Raw genomic sequence first — 19,562 nt, forward strand, 5'->3', positions numbered from 1 at the left:
CTAACAAGGAAGACATTACTTACCAACAATTGTACGTCCATCCCCTCCTAATTTCACTCGTAGAGGGTTGCCTTGGGAATCTTGGAGGTATTTTCCTTCAACATTTAACACTAGCCCTCGGTCAAGATCTACAATCTAAAAGCAATAGATGAATTCACATTTAGATAGCCTGAGAGAATATGAAATGAAATTTCAAAGCAACAGAGATCTTGGGGAAATGCAGATTTTAAATGTAATGTTCAGGAATAGCTACAACACCTACAGAGCGACTTTTAAACTTGAGTCACTAGTTGGTTTATCAATCTCTGAAAAATCACTGCTTAAAAAGGCAAATCACAGGAACTGGGCTACAGAGTTGCACAAAACTGTATTTATATTACCTACTATAGGACTCATTAGCAAAGGAACAATTCTATCTTCTTGGGCTACACAACTCCAGAGTTGGATTCCTGTAATACTGGCTGCTGATCCCTTTGGAAAATGGAATTTAAGAGTAAGTCTACCAAATAGAAAAAATAAAGATTAAACTGGCCCATTTAGATTAAAATAGCAGTGAAAATAAAGTAACTAAGATTTTAATTGGGGTAGGAGACTGATGAAAAGCCTCTGTCTCATAAATCAAATCTATCTGAGAGCTTGGATTGAATTCAAGGGGGTAACTGCAGTTAAAATCCTCACATCCTTACAGGATGTTTGTCTTGCTTGAAGCAATGTCCTGCTCTCTGACCTCCACTACCTTGGAAGGGAGAAAGGACCTACACCCCATAGGACCCTTTCAGTCTTCTTTCTGGAGTCTATTTAAATGACCCTGGACATGCCTTTCAAAACTCCTCTCTTGAATATGCTATCCTTGATACATCTTTTAATGTTTCTCTACTGCAAACTAGTAAACTAAAGTGGCCACAAAATGTCTTTACACCCCCTCATTTATTTGTATCATGTAGTGTTTTACCATGTGAGCAGTTACGTTGATTTCAGTGAGGCTGGTCACAGTCTCATTCTATCCAATGTTTGGACAAATGTGTCAGAAACACCAGTTTCTTCCCTGCTTTGGTTGGTTATAAACTGATTGGAAAGGATTTTAAAAGACAAGATCTGGGTATTTAGACACCTAGTGGGGTTTTCTCATTAATGATACCTGAACTCTTCTGAAAGTATCACTAGAAACATATCTGTATGAACTATGAAATATTTAAGATATCACTTTGAGGCCTGTCAACCTAGGGAAGTTATTTTGAAATACGACAAGAGATGCATTTAAAGCATAAAGACACTTGTGGAGCAACTTTATATTTCTACACTCGTGTTCATGAGTTTCTCCCTGGAGTGTCAGTCTGGAATAAGCGTTGCCAAATATGCATTCCACGATAACTATCCCAGTCAGTTTCCACTCATACTGCATGGTAGACATGTCCTGAGCAACTTGGGAGCACAAGTACCGTTGACTTTGAGGAAAAACGCTTCACTAAATCTATGGGACTAACATTATAGTTGAAAATTCAAGCCATTATGCTTTAAATCAGTCATTTAAAATGTCCGAAGAACAAAATGCTGTATTTGTCACTAGATTTAAATGGAACAACAGTGGAAACTAAGTGTAACCTCATTTTACACCTTCTTTGACTGAGGAACACTGTTGTTTCTTATCGTAAAAAAAAAGGTAAGTAAAACAAAAGGCCAAAGCATCTTGTATTTGCAGAGAAGGTCACCCTACCCACTTTGTTCCTTGAGGGCCATTGATTATTCTCTGTCCACTTGGCTTTCCATTATTACCAGGTAGTATTTTTCCATTTCCATTTTTCGTTGTAAGATTTGGCCTGCCATTATAACCTGAAATAGAGAAGAAAACACACTATTCTGAAGAAAGCTGCACATATTACAAATCATACTTGAAAACACAAAGAAATGCTGTACCTCATATGAATGTATTGTTAAATACAAGGCCGGTAGAGGTATTTTACCTGTATAGGTTATAAAATGATGGCCATTAGTGGTTCTTAACTTTGTGTAACACTTGCAGATATTCAGGGTTTTGTCATTATGAAGTTTCTCACAATCCATATTCAATATTCAAACATTAAGCCCAAAATACAATGTCATTGCTGAATCTGACTACACATAAAAGGTTATATTCACCAGTATGCTTGAATTGCCATTTACTGCTGCAAAGACAGAAACATGGCCTCACTGGTTCTACTCAGCTTGTCCATAGGACTACTTTATGTCACCAATATGGTGCAAAGCAGCCATAGTGAATTTGGTTTGGAAAGTTTTAGCATCAGAAAACTGAGATTTAAATTTGAAATCAAAATCATTAAAATAATGAACACATTTAAATGGCTCCCAACATCATAACAACCAGGCGCCTTTTTCTGTAACATCCAATATATAGGAAGCTCATATGCTGGAAACAGATATGCAAAACTGTCTGCCCAAATCAGCTGTTCTGAAAACACCAGCACAAAGGGATCACCTGCTAAGAAACCAGACACACTGGGATTGCTGTTTTTCACCTCATGTCACATTAAAATAAAGATCAAGCTCAATCTTGGGTGAATTTCTGATGACAGAAGACAGTTTTCCAGTCTGGATTTCAGGATTTTCAGCTTTAGCTTAGTGATTAGTTCAGACTTTTCAAAAAGCTTATGAACTGGTTTAGACAACCCACAGCAAACACAGGTTTGCCACCACAGCAGTTGACAGGAGGTTTGCTTCAGACCCAAGAAACACAGGCCAAATCCTTTGTTTCTACAAACATTTAAGCAGCAGAAAGAGAAAATTTTGATTGGAAGAGTCAAATCAGCCTGACTCTTAGACTCTACTCTCCAGCACAGTAAATTGGGAGAAGCACCAATACTGCGAATCTTCTTACTGATGTGGAATAAGTGAGAGCAGAAAAAGCCTGCGTAGCACTCAACAAATCAGGCATTCCACTTCTGCTTAAAGCAACTGTTATGACACTCTCGTATCTATGCAACTAACACAAGAGTCCGAAATGATTTATTCTAAAGATGTTTACACTTTATCTGGTATCTTCAATTTCTCTGGGAATTTGAATAAAACAGGGAAGCATTTCTAGGTAGCATTTCTAACATTAGTATGTTTGTGATCTGTGTAATTTGTGGAGTGGAATGAGGAAAAAAAGTTATTAAACAGAAGAGCTTTTTTACCCTATCCTTATACAAATCCGTAGTGATGAACTGAAAGGAGAAGGGATAGGAATTACCTCCATAAGGGTTTTTTTTTTTCCCCTCTAAAAGGAAAGGATATTTCTCTAGCTGATAAACAAGACCTACCTTACATAGCTACATAGAAATACATTCAGCTCAGAGCTAGAAAAGCAGCGGCACTGAGATGCAGGCTCTCACACTCAGAAAGGTCAGTAACTGTCACATTCTAGTTCACAGATTCACCTCCAGCAAATATACATGAAATGAATATATATGAAATAAAACAGTCCTTGGCTATTAACTTTCCAATCCCATGGGTAATGGCATCATTTCCAAAAATGAAGGGCAAGATTTTTAGAAGGATGAAGAACCTCAGCCTTCAGGGAGGAGATACTACCTACATCATTTCCATGCCATGGGTCAACTCTGAGTCCTCAGACTTCTGAGGACTTTGCCATGTCTGAAAGTCAAATATAACATTAAAACTTTCTGCTATAAATCTCATCCTCCATGAGGATTTAGTATTTAAGGTCCATTTCTTCTTGAAAGTTCTGCAAGCTGGTGGCCCTCTACACAATGTTTAGTCTGACTAAAGCCAGTGCACAGAAAGTAAAATAACCAGGTGTATTGTTCATTGTATAGTAGTGAGACCGCATTAAATAAGACATTTTTTATCCACCTAGAGCATAGAAAGCACTTACTAAAACACTCAGGTAACTCAATACAGTTCCTGAATGTCCATGCACTAGAGGGAGAAAATAACATTTGTAACTCTAATGAAGTCACTGAGACTGTCTAGGATCACCTTAAGTCACACAGGAAATCAGTATGTGACACACCGTTACTGTAGGACCTGCCATTCCACCACTCACAGTCAGCAGATATTTTAACAGAAAGCAAGCCTCTAACCTTTGGGATAAATCTCAGCCATAAAGGTATCAAAAGGCCTGCCTGCAATGTGAGCGATCCTCACTAGGAATATGCAATCCTGAGCTGCCTAGACACTTCATCCCTCTACTCAGAAATAAGAGGAAAGTGCTTTAGAATTAATTAAAGAAAATACTGCATTCCAGTACAGTCTGAGGAAACATCTCATTGCCTGGAGATGGGCAAGGCAGGACCACATAATCTGCCAAAGCCTTTCTAATAGTACATATAAGGAAGAACAATACGCCTGAGAGGTAGTCATATTCAGAGTACGGATGCTCTTTCAACGCATATTCAGTGAAGTCATTACTCAATAAGGAACAAAGCCCTCTTTCCATTATGGTCCCTAACTCTGTCATCTGATCTGCCTGAGATTCACAGATCTCTGTGGAACATAGGATCCTGTGCAGCTCAGACTGAAAGACCAAGGGTCTAAAGCACCGCATCGCACTTTGCTTTTTGTGCTCAAGAAGCGGGCTCCCCAAGACCACTAAAATTAAAGCTAATATATTATAATAAATAACTTAAACTGCACTCTGAAGGAGGACTTTCCATTTCATCTAATGGCTGATGTTAGGAAAAACTCAGCATTGTGATATTACTAAAACAAAGACAACATACCTTGCCTGTAAGAAGGTCTAACAAATTGCCGTTGGGAAGGGCTCCGTAATCTGGAGTTCAGTAGCCGCTGGCGAGGGGACAAAGTGGAAGAAGAAACAGTTGGAGAAACTGTGTGTGTGGTCGTAGATGCAGAAGAACGTGGCCAAACAAAGCTTGGTTTAGATGGGGTATGTTTGTTAGGGGGATGAGGAATCCGTGATGCTACAGCAGAGCTGCCTGATGATTCAGAAGATATTTTTAATGTTGGAGTTTTTTCCTTCTCTTCCTCTTCAGATCTTACTTTGTGAGGTAGAAGAGTGTCCATAGATTTCCTTCTACTGCTAGTAGTGTCACCATATATGTTTTTGTTACTTCTAGAAATAGAAGGTGATGACTTAGCTGCCAAAGGTGATGTGGATTTCTTCTCTGATTCTTTCTGATCATATTCACCATAGTAATCATCCTCTTCATTAGAGCCTGACTGATGAGACTGAGATGAAGAGAAGGAAGGAACTTTTTGAGGAAGTTCAAGTTTGGATATTTTTGATGGCAACAAGCCATATTTTTTCTCTGGTTGGGGTGCTGTTCTTGTAGCAACCCTTGAACGAGTAGGTAATGAAGGACGAGCTTGTCTCAAAGAAGGGGATGACAATCTTGGATTATATTGGTTGTCCTTTACTGTATCACTGGCAGAACTAGAGTCTGGCTGAGTAAGTTTTGATTCGTAGGAAGGTGCCTGAGAATGTGGCTGCTGTTGCTTTAATAGAGACAAACTTGAGCTTCCCTGAAAGAAAGAGGCAGGCAATCCCCTGGAAGTGGAGACCTCTTTAGGAGATACAGAGCGGGTGCTTGCTGTGTCACTATCCTCTGCTACATCCTCATCTTCATTTTCCTGCAGTTCTTCATTACTCTGGGATGAGGCGGGAGATGGGAGGCGCCGACCCCTAGAATGAAGTAAGGACGGGCTGGTTTGTGCCCTCCGAGGAGCCTCTGAGTGGGAGCTCTTCTGCGATGGAAGATGAGAGGAGAATGCCTTTTTAGGCAAAGACAAACTTGGTTTTGATTGAGCAACAGTTTCTTTTACCTCTCGACTGTCCTGCTCCTCAGGATTATGTTTGGAAAGAGGAGATTGCAAAGGAGAATGTCTTTCTGGGGCAGCTCCTCTACTCTGATGTTCTGAGTCAGAGTGAGGTGACTTTTCACCATGTATGTCTCTGAGGTGAGAATCAGAATCTATCTGAGGATTTTTTTTCTTAGAATAGATTGCTGAAGAAGACTGCCTGGAACTGGATACAGAAGGATTGTGTGCAATGGCTTGAGACAAGGATTTTTCATCTTGTGTACCCTCCCTATAATTTCTATCACCATCCTTTCCATCAGATTTGGCACTAGTGAAGGAGTGAGAGTGAGGTGAAGGGTGACCAGAAACAGCAGACCTTGATGAGACTGCCACAGCAGCTAATTTTGAATCCTTCCACATGTGAGAACTGGAGGCTGAAGGAAGCCTTGTTTGCTGTGACCGAGAACTAGACTGTTCTGCTTTGCCTTCTGCTTCTTCACTGTCATACTCGCTATAACTACCACGAGCAAGATCATTATTTTTGGCAGGCAGAGTATGGGAAGAGGTTTTAGGAGAAGGAATATTAGTGTTGCTTTGCCTCAGTTGCTTTGTTTCGTTATCTGTGTACTTAGGAACAGAAGAGGCAGAAGAGTGCTGTGTTGAGGATGGTAACAGTGCTAGTGGCTCACGTTTACCTGTGCTCGTCTGTCGTGATTCCTCTGATACATGGGTTCGAACAGAGGTCCTCCCTGAAGCAAGGACAGGGTGGACCGGCCGACTAGGGGGCAAAGGTCTAACAATGCCTCTCTGATCTGGGGCTTTTGGTGGTGGTGTTGGAGCTTCGTGGGAGGAATCGTGATCCTCTGTCACTTCAGTGGACTGGAGATCAGGTTCCAGCTCACCTGTCTTTCTAGAAAGTAACTGAGATTTACTCAGGATTCCTCCTCCAGCCAGGAGCTTATTCTTATATTCAGAAAGAAGACTCTTTTTCTCATTAACACTAGATGAATGAACAGATGACTGCTTAGAGGAAAGAGATGGCTGGATTTTTGAAGAAACAGATGAAGACTGAGAAGAAGATGAACCGTCATTTCCAGGTTTTTTAGCCTTTGAATTATCTTGAATACTTGCTTGTTGTGGAGAAACTGAATCCTCAGCTAGGGGGAAAAAAAGACAATCTTTATTCGTAACAACAAAAGAAGCACAAAAACTGACGAAGAAGAGAAAACACGGAGCTAGCAAGAACCGGTTACATATGAAAATATGGGACAGTAATTGTTTCTGTATTAACTAACTTTTATAGAATATTATTATTTGCATAAAACAGAGCAATTAAAGTAAGACATCTGAAAGCAAGGATTGAAGCATCATATCAGTGGAACCAAATCCCTAGCAGAGCTTAGTCATGTTGACGGCTTGATGCTGTGTTACCCCATCTGAGGATGTGGGCCACATTTTTAGTTAACTCAGTAAATTTCATGTCCCCATAACAGCATTTTTGCAGGAAGCAAGAGAAAGAAGTCTGAATAAAGTCTAAGAGAAGTAAATGACTAACCTTGAAGAGTAGAAGTGGCCAGGAATAGTGGAAATAAAGAAACAAAATATGGTTTTCTTTGGACTTCAGATAACAAGAAGAGGACACAGCATACTCATGCAGCAAACTATGAAATGGGGTATGATAACAATTTATTTAAAATGTTAAAATTTGTATTAAATGTTCTTTTAATTGTTGCAGAGTGATGAATGCTTATCTACAAGCATCTCTCAGGACAATATAGTCAGGAAGAGCTATCAGAAACAGTGTTAAGGAAGAAAAAATCACACTGGTTAGACGAGCATAGAGGAAGCTATGAAAAGCCAATAAGAATTAACAAAACTGGGACCAAGGCAAGAATGGACAGACCAGGCCATGATGCTTACCTGCTGGGATGGCAACACTGAAGGCTTTAGACTGAGGACCTTGTCCCCTCCTGTTTGCTGCACGAATTTTGAAAATATAGCGCTCCCCAGACTGCAGACCATCTATTATGGCTGACGTTGTAGCTCCAGAGTAGGTGATGGACTTTGCTCCAAACGGCTTGAGAGCCGGGGCGTATGAAAGAATGTATTCTGAAATGATTTGGCAGACGGTTGGAAGGAGGAAACTGAAAACAGTCCTGTTTCCAGCGGACAGACTGTATGGGTAGGATGAATTAGAACGTGCATTACTAAAATTAATACACTAGCAATGCACGTCGAGTCAACAGCTGGAGTATAAAGACATGGTAAACATATTTGTAAGTTGAATAAACATTTGCTCATATTAATAGTCAAAAGCATACCATGTGAATGAGCTAAAGACTGAGGCCTTAGCTATACCTTTCTAACAATACACAGGCAACAGCCCCCGTAAGTGTGAAGAGTCACCACCAAGTGCCCTGACAACGGCCTTGCTTTCCAGACAGAAGGTGTGGTGGGACATGAGAACATTACAGCAACAGCAATGCCAAGCAGTTTAGCTTGCTGCATTGGGAGACCACTTTTTGTTTCTGAAGACCAACTAATCAGAAAAAAAATGAGTCCTCTGAGGAAACAAACTGTCCTAAATCAAAAATAATGAAGCAAACCTGAAAGAGAAAATGTATCAAAGACAGTAAACATATATGAACATTGCCAAGAAAATACAAACTGTCCTACTCATTTTGGAAATACAATCTGAAAGATGGTATAAATACTAAGTAGGGTGAATAATTACAAGAAGAATACCCATGTTGTTATGACCATTGGAGTGTGAACAGATTTTAGATTTCCCCAGAGAAATAAAAATTTTCAACCTATTGATAAGTAACAAAGATATTTACAAACTACAACACACGATCCAGAGAATACTCTTTCAAAACATCACTTGCTCCAAAGATGGGTAACGCACAATTGTGTTACTGACTGTACCTACGTCCACAGCAAACAAGAATGTTAAAAATCTTTCTTTCCTACAGAAACTATTTGGAAGAAGATCAAAATGGCATATTCACAAAATTAACTTTCAAGATAGCAATATTAATATCTGGTGGCATTTTCAACACCACACAAAAGCAGCTCTGCCTGTCCACTCCAGGAAGACTATACCAGCATTAATGGTCCATATACTCATTCCTAAGCAGTGCTGGAGCCTGAAGGACATCCCCATGAAAACAAAAAGCATTTACTTTACACAAGTGAACAACATCACTGCAATCAAATATAAGTGTCTCCAGCTTAGCCTTGGTTACAGCGGTTTCTGGGTTGGATTTTAACCGCAAACTATAGATCAGTAGGTAAAATTCATGCCTTGATGCTTTGAGGTTCTTCTCTAAAAAGTATTCCCACCAGGAAATACTGGCTCTGCTTATTACCAAATGGTAACAATAACACATCTGTCCCACAAAATTAAAATCTTCACTGTCAGACAAATTGTGCTTATTAACTGTATCAGGAGCAGGTATTTGCACAGGGAGTAAGGCAAGGCCTTGTTGCTACTTAAGATGCTCACCCTGCTCTCTTGCTTTTCAGTTTAGGATTACAGTGGTACCTATGCATCATAATAGCTTTCTATATTTACGGAATTTTCACCTTTATCCAAATAATTGTAAGCATGAAGAGCAGTTTTCCCATTATACTCTCAAAAGGGATGTATCTTAGAGTGGAAATAAGATTTTAGTAACATGTAGGCTTCTTTTTCTTTTGAATTCTCTGTAAGAGGCCCTGACAGCAGCCACGAACAGGATTTTGAAAATAAATTCCAAGAGCTGCAATTTTCCTCTCTGTGAACAAAGAAAATTCTAGAACATAACAACATTAAAACAGGAAAATTATTTTGCTTCTGAAAACAAGCCTATATTCATTGCATTAAGAAATGAGCCAAGTGTAAGTCATCAAAACTACAAAGAATCACTGATTTTTTTAAATGCAAATGCGTTTAGTGATCAGTAAAAAAAGCCAAAAATATTAGAAGGCACGCTGAGTTTTGTTTTCTGTTTTGAGTCTTTGTTTTAAGATGTAATGGTTATTCAGGATGATACATGATGGGTACACTGGAGTATAAGCATATGAGCAAGAGACAGGATATTCTCCAAAACTATACAGCTCTAGGACTCTCAACCCACCACAGCAGCAGAGTTGCTGGAGGGCTCTGTGCCGTGTGAAATGGTACATCATAACAGTGTAGAAGGCAGCTGGAAATTGGTCAGTTCTCAAAGAAGGAGAAAGCCTCTTACTCCTACTGAGGACTTACAGTTGAGGAACAGGTTTAGTGTCCTCCAGGCTGAGAAGCGGGGCATGGCTTCAAGGAAAGCAACTGGGCTTCCCTTGAACACAAGTGAACACAAGGAAGAAGTGGAGAGTGATTGTTGTGGGTGACTCCTTGCTGCAGGGGACAGAGGCACTTATCTGCTGATCTGACCTCTTGTCTAGAGAGGTTTGTTGCCTGCCAGGGGTTCAAATATAAGATGTCATGGAAAAACTGCCAAAGCTTGTCCATGCATCAGACTATCACCCTCTGATGCTCTTCCATGCAGGCACTAATGATACCAAGAGCAAATTGAAAACTATCAAACAGGATTTCAGTTTGATGCTCAGAGCAGACCCTTGACCACCATCCCTCCAGAGCTCTGACGATGGTGGTCAAGGGTCTGGGAGCCCAGGTCATTTGCTCCTCGATCCTGCCAGTGAAGGGGAAGGATGTTAGGAGGAATAGATGTTTTTTCCAAGTTAACAACTGGCTGCACCGCTGGTGTTGGCAACAGGGTTAGGTTTCTATGACCATGGGACCCTGTTCAAAGACTGACAACTGTTAGGAAGAGATGAGATCCACCTCACTCAGCAGGGCGTACGTCTTTGACAACAGGTTGACCAGCCTGGCAAGGAGGGCATTAAACCAGCAAAGATTAGAAAAGGGGAGATCTATGAGACAGGGTTGTCAGCAAAATGTAGCTCAAGTTAGAATGCCTCCAGCTGGTGCATTTAGCCAGGGAAGCGCATACAGGACATGACTATGGAGGATCCTCTTGCACCTCTCCTGGGAAACCTGCATGCTCGATTATTATTCCGAAATGACTGCACACAAATGCACGCCAGGAATAAACAAGAGGAACTGGAGATCTGTGTGTGGTCGCAAGGCCATGATCTCATTGCAATCACAGAGACATGGTGGGATAGCTCACATGACTAGAACGCTGTCATGGATGGGTACATGCTTTGTTAGGAAAGACAGGCCAGGAAGGTGAGGTGGTGGAGTTGATTTATATGTGAGAGAACAACTCAAATGTATCAAGCTCTGCCTAGTGGTGGATGAACAGCAAGTCAAGAGTTTATGTGCAAGGATTAAAGGGCAAGCTAACATGCGGGACACTATTGTGAGTGTTTACTACAGGCCACCTGATCAGGAAGGAGGCCTTCTACAGACAGCTGGAAGTAGCCTCATAATCATAGACCCTCGTTCTCATGGGAGCTTCAACAACCCTGGTACCTGCTGGAAAGACAACACAGCTAGGCACAAACAGTCCAAGAGGCTCCTGCAGAGCATCAGTGATTACTTTTTTTCACAGCTGGTGGAGGAGTCAACGAGGAGAGGTGTGCTGCTGGACCTTGTACTAACAAACAAAGAAGGACTGGTTGAAGCTGTGAAAATTGGGGGCAGCCTTCCTGTAGTGAGCATGAGATGGCGGAGGTCAAGATCCTGCAAGGAGGAAGCAGGGTAATAAGAAGAATCTCAATCCCGGACTTCAGGAAAGCAAACTTTGGCCTCTTCAGAGACCTATTTGGAGGAATCCCATTGAGTTAGGAGAGGGTAAGTATGCATCTGTGATACCCCAGGAAGGCTGGCATTCTGTGCACAAGGCGGTGGCTTCCAAACAGCACAGTGGAGAAGCTGGGCTGGAAACAAGAAACACCTTGCTCTTGCGTAAGTCTTTGTCAAAGTAGAGGCACAGTCGGCAATGATGTGAGGACAAACACCTGCTCGTTCCAGCTTCCTGCAGAGTGACAGTCTGGTTTCAAGAAAACCAGCTCCCTTCAGGGATTTAAAACCAATGGTGATAACTTACCTTTGACTTTTCCTTCACTCTCTGGAAGAGCATCCCAGGATGCTGCAACAGAGGTTGGCTGGCCTTTTAATGGCCAAACATCCAAATTTTCAGGTGCACTGGCAGGAGCTGTGAAACAGCCACAGACAGAAGAGGCAATTAAGACAAGCTTATTCACGTGGTATAGACTTCTTGCTCCTTCTTCTCATTGCAGAACTTTCTATATGATTATTTCAAAGATAAAAACTGAAGTATACAAATGACTTAGGTCCATGTGCGCCTAGTATTAGATCTCTGTACAAGGTTCCTATCACGAAATTTTACTCCACACTTTTGGGGACAGGCTGCCTGTACGAGACTGCTACTGTGGCTTAATTGAGTGGAAAGTACTGTAATTTGGTTGTTATGGATCACTTCTCTTCACTGTACCAAAACTTGAGTCTTCTCAGTGGTAGAGGTAGAATTTAGAAATTATTAGAATTTAGCCCCAGAAATATCCATACCAATCTCTCACCTGCTCTAACTCTGCTGCAGTAGTAGCCCTGGATGTGCTCACCAGGGCCTGTGGTGGACGAAGAGCACCACAAACAAGCAGCGGCATGGAGGCTGTTTTTGTTTTTCTCCTTATCCTGGCTATGCCTCAAGCAAGCCCTATTTTGCAGATTAAATCCTCAAAACTTGTACCAAACCAAAGATCCTTTTAACACATACCTGCTTCTGGGGTTCGCTGGTAAACAGATACACTCCATTTTCCTTCCTTTTCTCCCTCCAAGATTTGGACAGCAAATTCATACATAGTGTCTGGCATCAGATTCTCCACTAGCACCCGACGGTGAGACACCCGCTTGTAATCCCACCTTGCTGATTCCCCCTTTTCCCGATAACGAATATTATACTGCCTGGAATTAGAAACACAGGAAGTCACACCTTAAAAAAATAACATTAGTAGAATTAGACAGGTTGTTTTTACCTTGGCTTACCTACTGTAGTGGGAACAGTGAATAGTAACAAGCAAAGTCTATGCTACTTACTTTGCCCTAATAGCTGGTCTTTAAAGACAAATCTGGAAATACAAACAAAACCTGCCCAAACTGGCAGTGGCCATTTAAGAAGTTTCTCTCGCTCTCTTCGGTGAGAATGCTATGCTGGATGGCTCTGAAACAGCATGGGTGTAAAAGGGAACCACCACAGGGGAAAGGCCTCAGTGACAGTTGTCCACAGGATACAGCAACCAGCAAGTGCCCCTCTGCAGCCAGCCCCATGAGCTGCAGCCTTCCCAGGGAGCCGGGACCACACACACCACTTTTCTGCCCAACCTCCATCCAAAGACTGATAATCTCTGCAGAGGTAACCTACCCTGCTGTGTATTTAGTCTCCCTTGTGTACACAGACCTCCAGACTTTCAGAGAAAGGTTATTTTTTTCACTGCATAGTACATGAGCAGTGCACAGAAATACCAAGTGCTTCCTGGGGGGTTGGAAATTACCCAGATGCAAGCAATGGAACACCACCACCACCAAGTGCGTGCATCTTTTAAGCGAGCATTTGTGCTCGATTCTTCTAATCGAGTCTGACTGCATGCACCCCACGGGAGCGACTGCTCTTTCCAGCTTCTTACTGAAAACACCCCTTCTTTCAAAGGAAGCTGCAGTTCCCTCTAAACCAAGTCGGGTCATCCCAGAAGGCACCATGCTGCCACCTTGCAGCCACGATCTGCTCTGACAATCCAACCCATTGCCTCGCCTCTGCCTTTCTGCCTCTGCCTATGGAGGTCATCTCTCTCTTTCTCACACACGAATGAGGATTTGAACTTCCAGAGTGCAAGGGTACATGGTCACAGCCATATACCAGTCATATGAATAACAAAAATATCCCTGGTTGGTGCTGACATTTTGGAAGGGATCTAGAAGACTGTGGTCCAACATTTACAAAGACCTCTAAATATCAGAGACCAGGGTAAGGTCCAACGGGGTGAGGAGAGCAAATAGCTCCACATCCACCCACATCAGGTTTCTAGCAGCCTCTCGGAAGCATCCACTACCAGCCACTCAAATAGGAAGGCATATGCGAACTCTATCTTTTATTATGCCCTCAGCTAAATTATTCCCATAATGAACTATTATTAAATAAATGCAAATGAATCACTAGTCAGTTTGAAGTGGTTCACCTTTAGTATGTATTCACAGAATCACAGGATAGTTGAGGTTGGAAGGGAACTCTAGCGATCACATAGTCCAACCTCTTGCTAGGGTCACCTAGACTAGGCAAGCTCACACCACATCTAGACAACTATGGAATATCTCCGAATATGGAGACTCCACAACCCCTCTGGTCAATCTGCTCAGTCACCCTCACACGAAAGAAGTTTTTCCTCATGTTTAGATGGAACTGCGTTACAGCATGTGCCTGTTGCCTCTTGCCCTCTCACTGGGCACCACTGAAAACAGTCTGGCCCCACCCTCTCTACTCCCTCCCTTCAGATACTTATACACATTGACAAGATTCCCCTCCCCCCCAGGCTTCTCTTTCCCCCATCGAACAGTCCCAACTCTTGCAGTCCTTCCTCATAGGAGAGATGCTGCAGGCCCTTCATAATCTCAGGAGCCCTTTGCCGGACTTGCTCCAGCAGTGGACCCAGCACTTCATCTGCGGCCTCACTAGGGCTGAGCAATGGTGAGGGCAAACTGCTGTGAGGGCAACCTGCCGGCAACGCTCATCCTAATGCAACCCAGGTTTACCATCGGCCTTCTGGGCCTTAAGAAAAAAAAGCACACAGCTAATTACCTATTTGCTGAAGCCCTCTTCTGTTTTTCATATAGTGGGTCTGTCCAAGCAACAAGTACAGACTGAGAGGACATAACTCGAACACTTACGTCTTGTGCCACCTCCACCTCTTCCTCCTCTGAAATCGCAAAGTAAAATAGCGAGTCAATAACAAGAACACTGGAGATCTTAGTAAACAGTAACTGGCTTCCACTGGTGTTACAAAAGGTGCACAGCACATGTATAACAAAGATGATGGTAGTGGAAAACAAAGTATGTTGATTATAGACAGTGCCTGATGGTAACATCATTTCTTCTATTGGGTCTCTGCTTATAAGACCGGAGTATTGACGTATTCTACAGTCCTTAAATATTCTACCAATTCCCAAACTGTTACTTACAGCAAATATTTTATTAACCTACTCACATTCCTCATCTCTGGTAAACCCATTACTAGAGCTGCCTGGAGAGCAGATATTTTGCCTCGTGAAGAATTTGGAAATCTTTTAATTTGGCTTCGTTTTGAAGGACTGTAAGTCTAGAAACTGTCAAAAATACTTCACAGGAGAGAATTCCTGTATATTTTACATTTATGAGCACTTCAAATGTGTTGTTCAAATTCAGCTTTTAAGTTTTTATGGCATATAGGGCAAACAAAAAAATTAAAAAGCTCTAAAAGGAAAAAAATAAAATCATTGATATTATCAGAATAGCCTGGGCAAACATTTTTATAAAACTTTAAACAGAAGTTTAACTAATTTGATTTTCTGAAGAATTTTGATTTTGATAAAGCTCCATTCTCTATCTGTTCATCAAAATTTTTCTAGTCTGCTCTAGGGACTACCCTATGAAGGAGATTTATTACTCTTGCTATTAATATGTTGTGACTATTCCAAATACCTAAAGGCACAGAATACACAAAGCACAATGTCCCACTCCAAATCTTACAGAAAAATAATATTAGAAAAATGATAATGCCTCAGGAAAGGGATCAGTAACCGTCACTTTATATACTGGCGAAGGGTTACATAAACTGCTGGGTTCAGTATTGGTCACATAGCTGCTCTACTGTTTTCTTCAGGCTTGGGGATAAGGGAAAGCATTTCCTTCTGAATCAAAGCAGAAATCTTTATACCTTGGACTGGAGAAGGTACAGGGTATAAACTCCAGTTTCAGTTCAAATAAAATTTCAAGCTATAGAGCTTGTGCTTTCCCTTTCATAGTCCACAGCATGCTCTCACAGCACACTTCATTAGTATCAAACTAGCACTTGTTTGCTTTTTCCCTATGTAATTTTTCCACATTATTTCTAAGTTTAGTTATACTAAACAAAATATGACTGACAGTTCCAACACAGGTATTTTCTATCTCTGTCAAAATATCTGACACTTTCTGTAACCTCTGTAATATTCTTGTTGTAATGCGATGGGTAGGTAGCTGCGAAGGTAACCTAGACAGGTTGATCAGCCTCACTGATCCTTTTTAACCTCAGCTACAGTATACTGTATTTTGGTTCCAAAGAAAGTTGACTTTTGCTGTCCAGGCTCAGCCACTTGCAGCTCAACCGTCCAGAAAATGGGGCAGAGCCCCAACAATGAGGCACACAGTTCTGGAGATCATGGCATTGATCCTGACTGAGCCCTCTCCTGTGGTCACTGCAGTGCATTAGCTTTGTCAAGAGAGGAGATTAAAAAACCCAATAAGACACAGCAACCAACCCTATCTCAGAGTTGTATCATTTTATTAATCATACTTGAATTAGAACTTTCTTGAATTAGAGCAGCAGTTGGAGACATCCAGCAGGCTCTGTGGCCCACAGAGAAAAATCTAGCAGTTCTTGCCTCAGAGAATTTAGTCTAAAATCACAAAGCTAGCTCTTTTCATTCAAATGGTCCCATGATTTCACAGCAGATGTGAAAAGAACATACCTGTGACTTTCCTTTTAGTTAAAGATGACCTATATACAGGTTGATTCCGCCCTTCTGAGTTCCTTGATGGCAGTGAAACCACATGAACTGATTCAGAGGCTGTATACGTGAGGAAAAAAAAAACAGGCCTTCCTTTAACCTTTTTCATAGCAAAAAATGTACATTTTTCAGGGAAAACCCTGCTTTGTTCCTTTCTGAGATACAAAAGGAGCAGCTTCCCTGAAAGGTAATTTTTTTTAAATTGATGGTATCTATCTCAAAGATTTGAATTTGTGTGCAGCAAAAACAATAAACCTCATATGTTAGAAGCAGAAAAGCAAATTGTTAACATGAAAAATATTACAGGAGTCCATCATTCTGAGTTTCTCTCCTGATAATTTCTTCATTATTTAAAAAACATTTGTTTTCCCTCTTTTAAAAAATAGTATAAAAGCAATGAAAACAAGAAGTAGATGCTTAAAACCATATTACAAAGTATTTCTCATCAAGACTAAGTACTTTACTGAACTCTCATTAAGTTGTTGAAAAGATTTCCATTGACTTCATTGATCCCTAGGCAGGCACTCCAACTCTGCACAGCAGCAGCACATACTGAGTGTAAAACATACGGGGGAGTCTCTTGCACATGTACATGTCTCAATCCAACTGCCTCTACAGAGGGGTCAGGTCAGCCCCTTTGGGAGCAGAGGAGGCAGCAGCGGCTGAGCAGGACACTTGGAGTCTGCCCTCCTGCACATGGTAATATGACAGCAGCATCTCTGTGTCTGTACCACACCAGATCCATCTAGTTTTATGTCCACAGACTCCCTTTATAGCTACTATCCAACACATAGTACAAAGCATCTGGAGGCAGCTGCTGCCCAAAGAAACTCAAGAGCACAAGCAACAGGAAAAGAAGTAGAAAACAAAAGCAAGGTCACGGTGGAAAGCCTCAGAGCACAGGGGGTACTGGATTTCCAACCCAAAATCTGCACTGATGTGGAAGACTGGTGGCCACAGTGAGTCTATATCCAGAGACAGTCATGGCATAGAAAGATGAAAAAGTGAAGGAATACTAGAGAAAGAGTGAGAAATGAGTAAGAGATTTGTGTTAGGAAAGGGTCTGAAACCCTGGAATAACTGATAATGGAGACTGGGGAGTTCGCTCTCCTTTGGAGCAAACCAAGGTAAAGATTTTCTTTTTATACAAAACCCAGAAAGCAGAATAGGAAATAGATATTTACATTTCAAAGCCAGGAATTTTGGCAGCCACATGTAATTTTAGAATCAACATTGATTTTGTAATCTAAGACCAGATCGTCTGTGGGATGGGCTTCCATATGAGAGATCTTGAGGGAAACATGTTTAACCTTAAGTAAATGCACCCAAACAGCAGAAAGTTGAAGCTTCTAGGGAGAAGATCAAAATAACACTTAAGAGCACACACACCTACCACCCAGAGAAGGCACAGAGTCCACAGAACAGTTTTACTGGCAAAGGTAGATACAACTTATAGATACAACTTAGGAAACAGAGCGTAAGAACAGAAGAAGCAGCAATGGATTTAAGAGTGACCCCATTGCGTGCCAGAAGAATCCGATCTATGCCTCTTTTTATCTGGCCATCTCCTTGTTATGAATATGAATAATATGAACATGGTCTCTCTTTAATGCAGAATCAAGTTCTGCTACACTTTCTACCCTGACCATCATATTTTTCCATTAAAAACATACTGCACTATGCAATGAGAGCAATCATCTTCATTTATACAAGTAATTTTTATGGCTACAATAATGTGTGATCTATGATCACCAAGCTGCAAGAGGGGATTAGAGATGTGCTTTTTGCCTGGAGAGCATTCTTGTGAGATACTGTACATGAAACAAAAGGTACAGAATCAATTGATGGGCTATGAGTAAGGGTAGCCTGGCATCACCTGAACTACATGGTATCAGGGAAATCTGGCTTACCTAGCTTTTTCGCTTCCTGGTTTTGTCGCTCTTGCAGCAGCGGAGCGTAGCTCATCCTTCGGCCACTTTCTCCATACCCTCGGAGGTAACCTTGGGATCTGCTGCGTGGACCCCTGAAGCCTGCTCCATAAGGTGGCTTCCACCGAAATGATAACTTGCCATCTGGGGACTGAGCACGCATTCTCAGAGGTCTGTTTGGCATGTTCTTCTCTTCAAAAAAAAGCAAACAAGCAAACAAAGTCCATCATGATTACTATGAAGCATATGGCATGTATGGCAGTCCACATAAGTCTGTTGCAAGGTCATCTATAAAACAACATAAGAATAAAAAGCATAATTTTTACCTTTTTAATTTTTTCATAGACTCCATCTCCAATAACAAATTTTGCAAGTGGGATATACAGTGCTCAATAGTGTCTTTTCCTAGGCACTTCAGACAGCCTGGTGAAAGACACCGAAAACGAAAGCATACCATAATACAAGGATGCCTGCCAGAAACTGTGGATATCTTGCAGTTTTCCTGTTTCATCTTTTCCCTTTTCCTTAATCCCCTTTCCATAGTTCAGGCATACCACTACACTGCTTTTTTGGCAAGTGCTAAAGGTCACTGTAAACTGAAGCACAGAACCATTTCACTATTTTTAAACTTTCATTTAGAAAGCCATCTACATTAAAAGCAGATTCTCCTTTAAATCTATCACTAATGGTTCTGCTCACTGACAGACTCATGTTTAACAGGTCTGTTCTGCACATGCTTCAACTCTTGACTTTTAAAGCTTAGAATCACAAGCTCCCATTATACAACCATTATACAGCATCCAGTACCGCAACAGGTACCTCACACAAGTCACTTGTTTTTACATTTGCTGGCAAATTAGCAGCTCTGTTTGTAGAAATGAGACTGATGCAAGGATTATTCAAGCAACTGATCTGCTTGCTCTGGTTTGCTTGTGCTGTTTTCCATTGTGTATGAACTGCATCATGCTAATGCACAGGTTGCAAGAGGAGTAAGCAGACACAAGAGGAAGAAGGGCACTTGTTGCACCAGCTATAACTGAAATCTCCCAGACCCTTATTATAAATGGTAAGTTGAAAAGTGCCAGTCAGCAAAGACTGACCAGCCATAA

At 41.4% G+C, this 19,562-nt stretch overlaps 1 protein-coding gene across 4 annotated transcripts in view; it reads right to left on the reverse strand.

Annotated features, from left to right (window-relative positions):
• FNDC1 (fibronectin type III domain containing 1) overlaps window positions 1–18,637 on the reverse strand; it is a 50,896-nt gene extending 32,259 nt beyond the window's left edge. For all 4 annotated transcript variants that reach the window (XM_062572330.1, XM_062572333.1, XM_062572332.1 and 1 more), the window contains exons 1-9: window positions 18,436–18,637; window positions 16,487–16,585; window positions 14,580–14,697; window positions 12,507–12,694; window positions 11,817–11,924; window positions 7,678–7,866; window positions 4,719–6,914; window positions 1,715–1,830; window positions 24–135 (exon numbers count right to left, since the gene is read on the reverse strand). In XM_062572330.1, coding sequence (XP_062428314.1) covers window positions 24–135; window positions 1,715–1,830; window positions 4,719–6,914; window positions 7,678–7,866; window positions 11,817–11,924; window positions 12,507–12,694; window positions 14,580–14,697; window positions 16,487–16,585; window positions 18,436–18,637 — 3,328 coding nt within the window. The remainder of the gene's footprint in view (window positions 1–23; window positions 136–1,714; window positions 1,831–4,718; window positions 6,915–7,677; window positions 7,867–11,816; window positions 11,925–12,506; window positions 12,695–14,579; window positions 14,698–16,486; window positions 16,586–18,435) is intronic.
• Between the last annotated feature and the right edge of the window lie 925 nt (window positions 18,638–19,562).

The sequence above is a fragment of the Rhea pennata genome, chromosome 3 (genome assembly GCF_028389875.1).
Source record: "Rhea pennata isolate bPtePen1 chromosome 3, bPtePen1.pri, whole genome shotgun sequence".
In the NCBI taxonomy this organism is placed as follows: domain Eukaryota; kingdom Metazoa; phylum Chordata; class Aves; order Rheiformes; family Rheidae; genus Rhea; species Rhea pennata.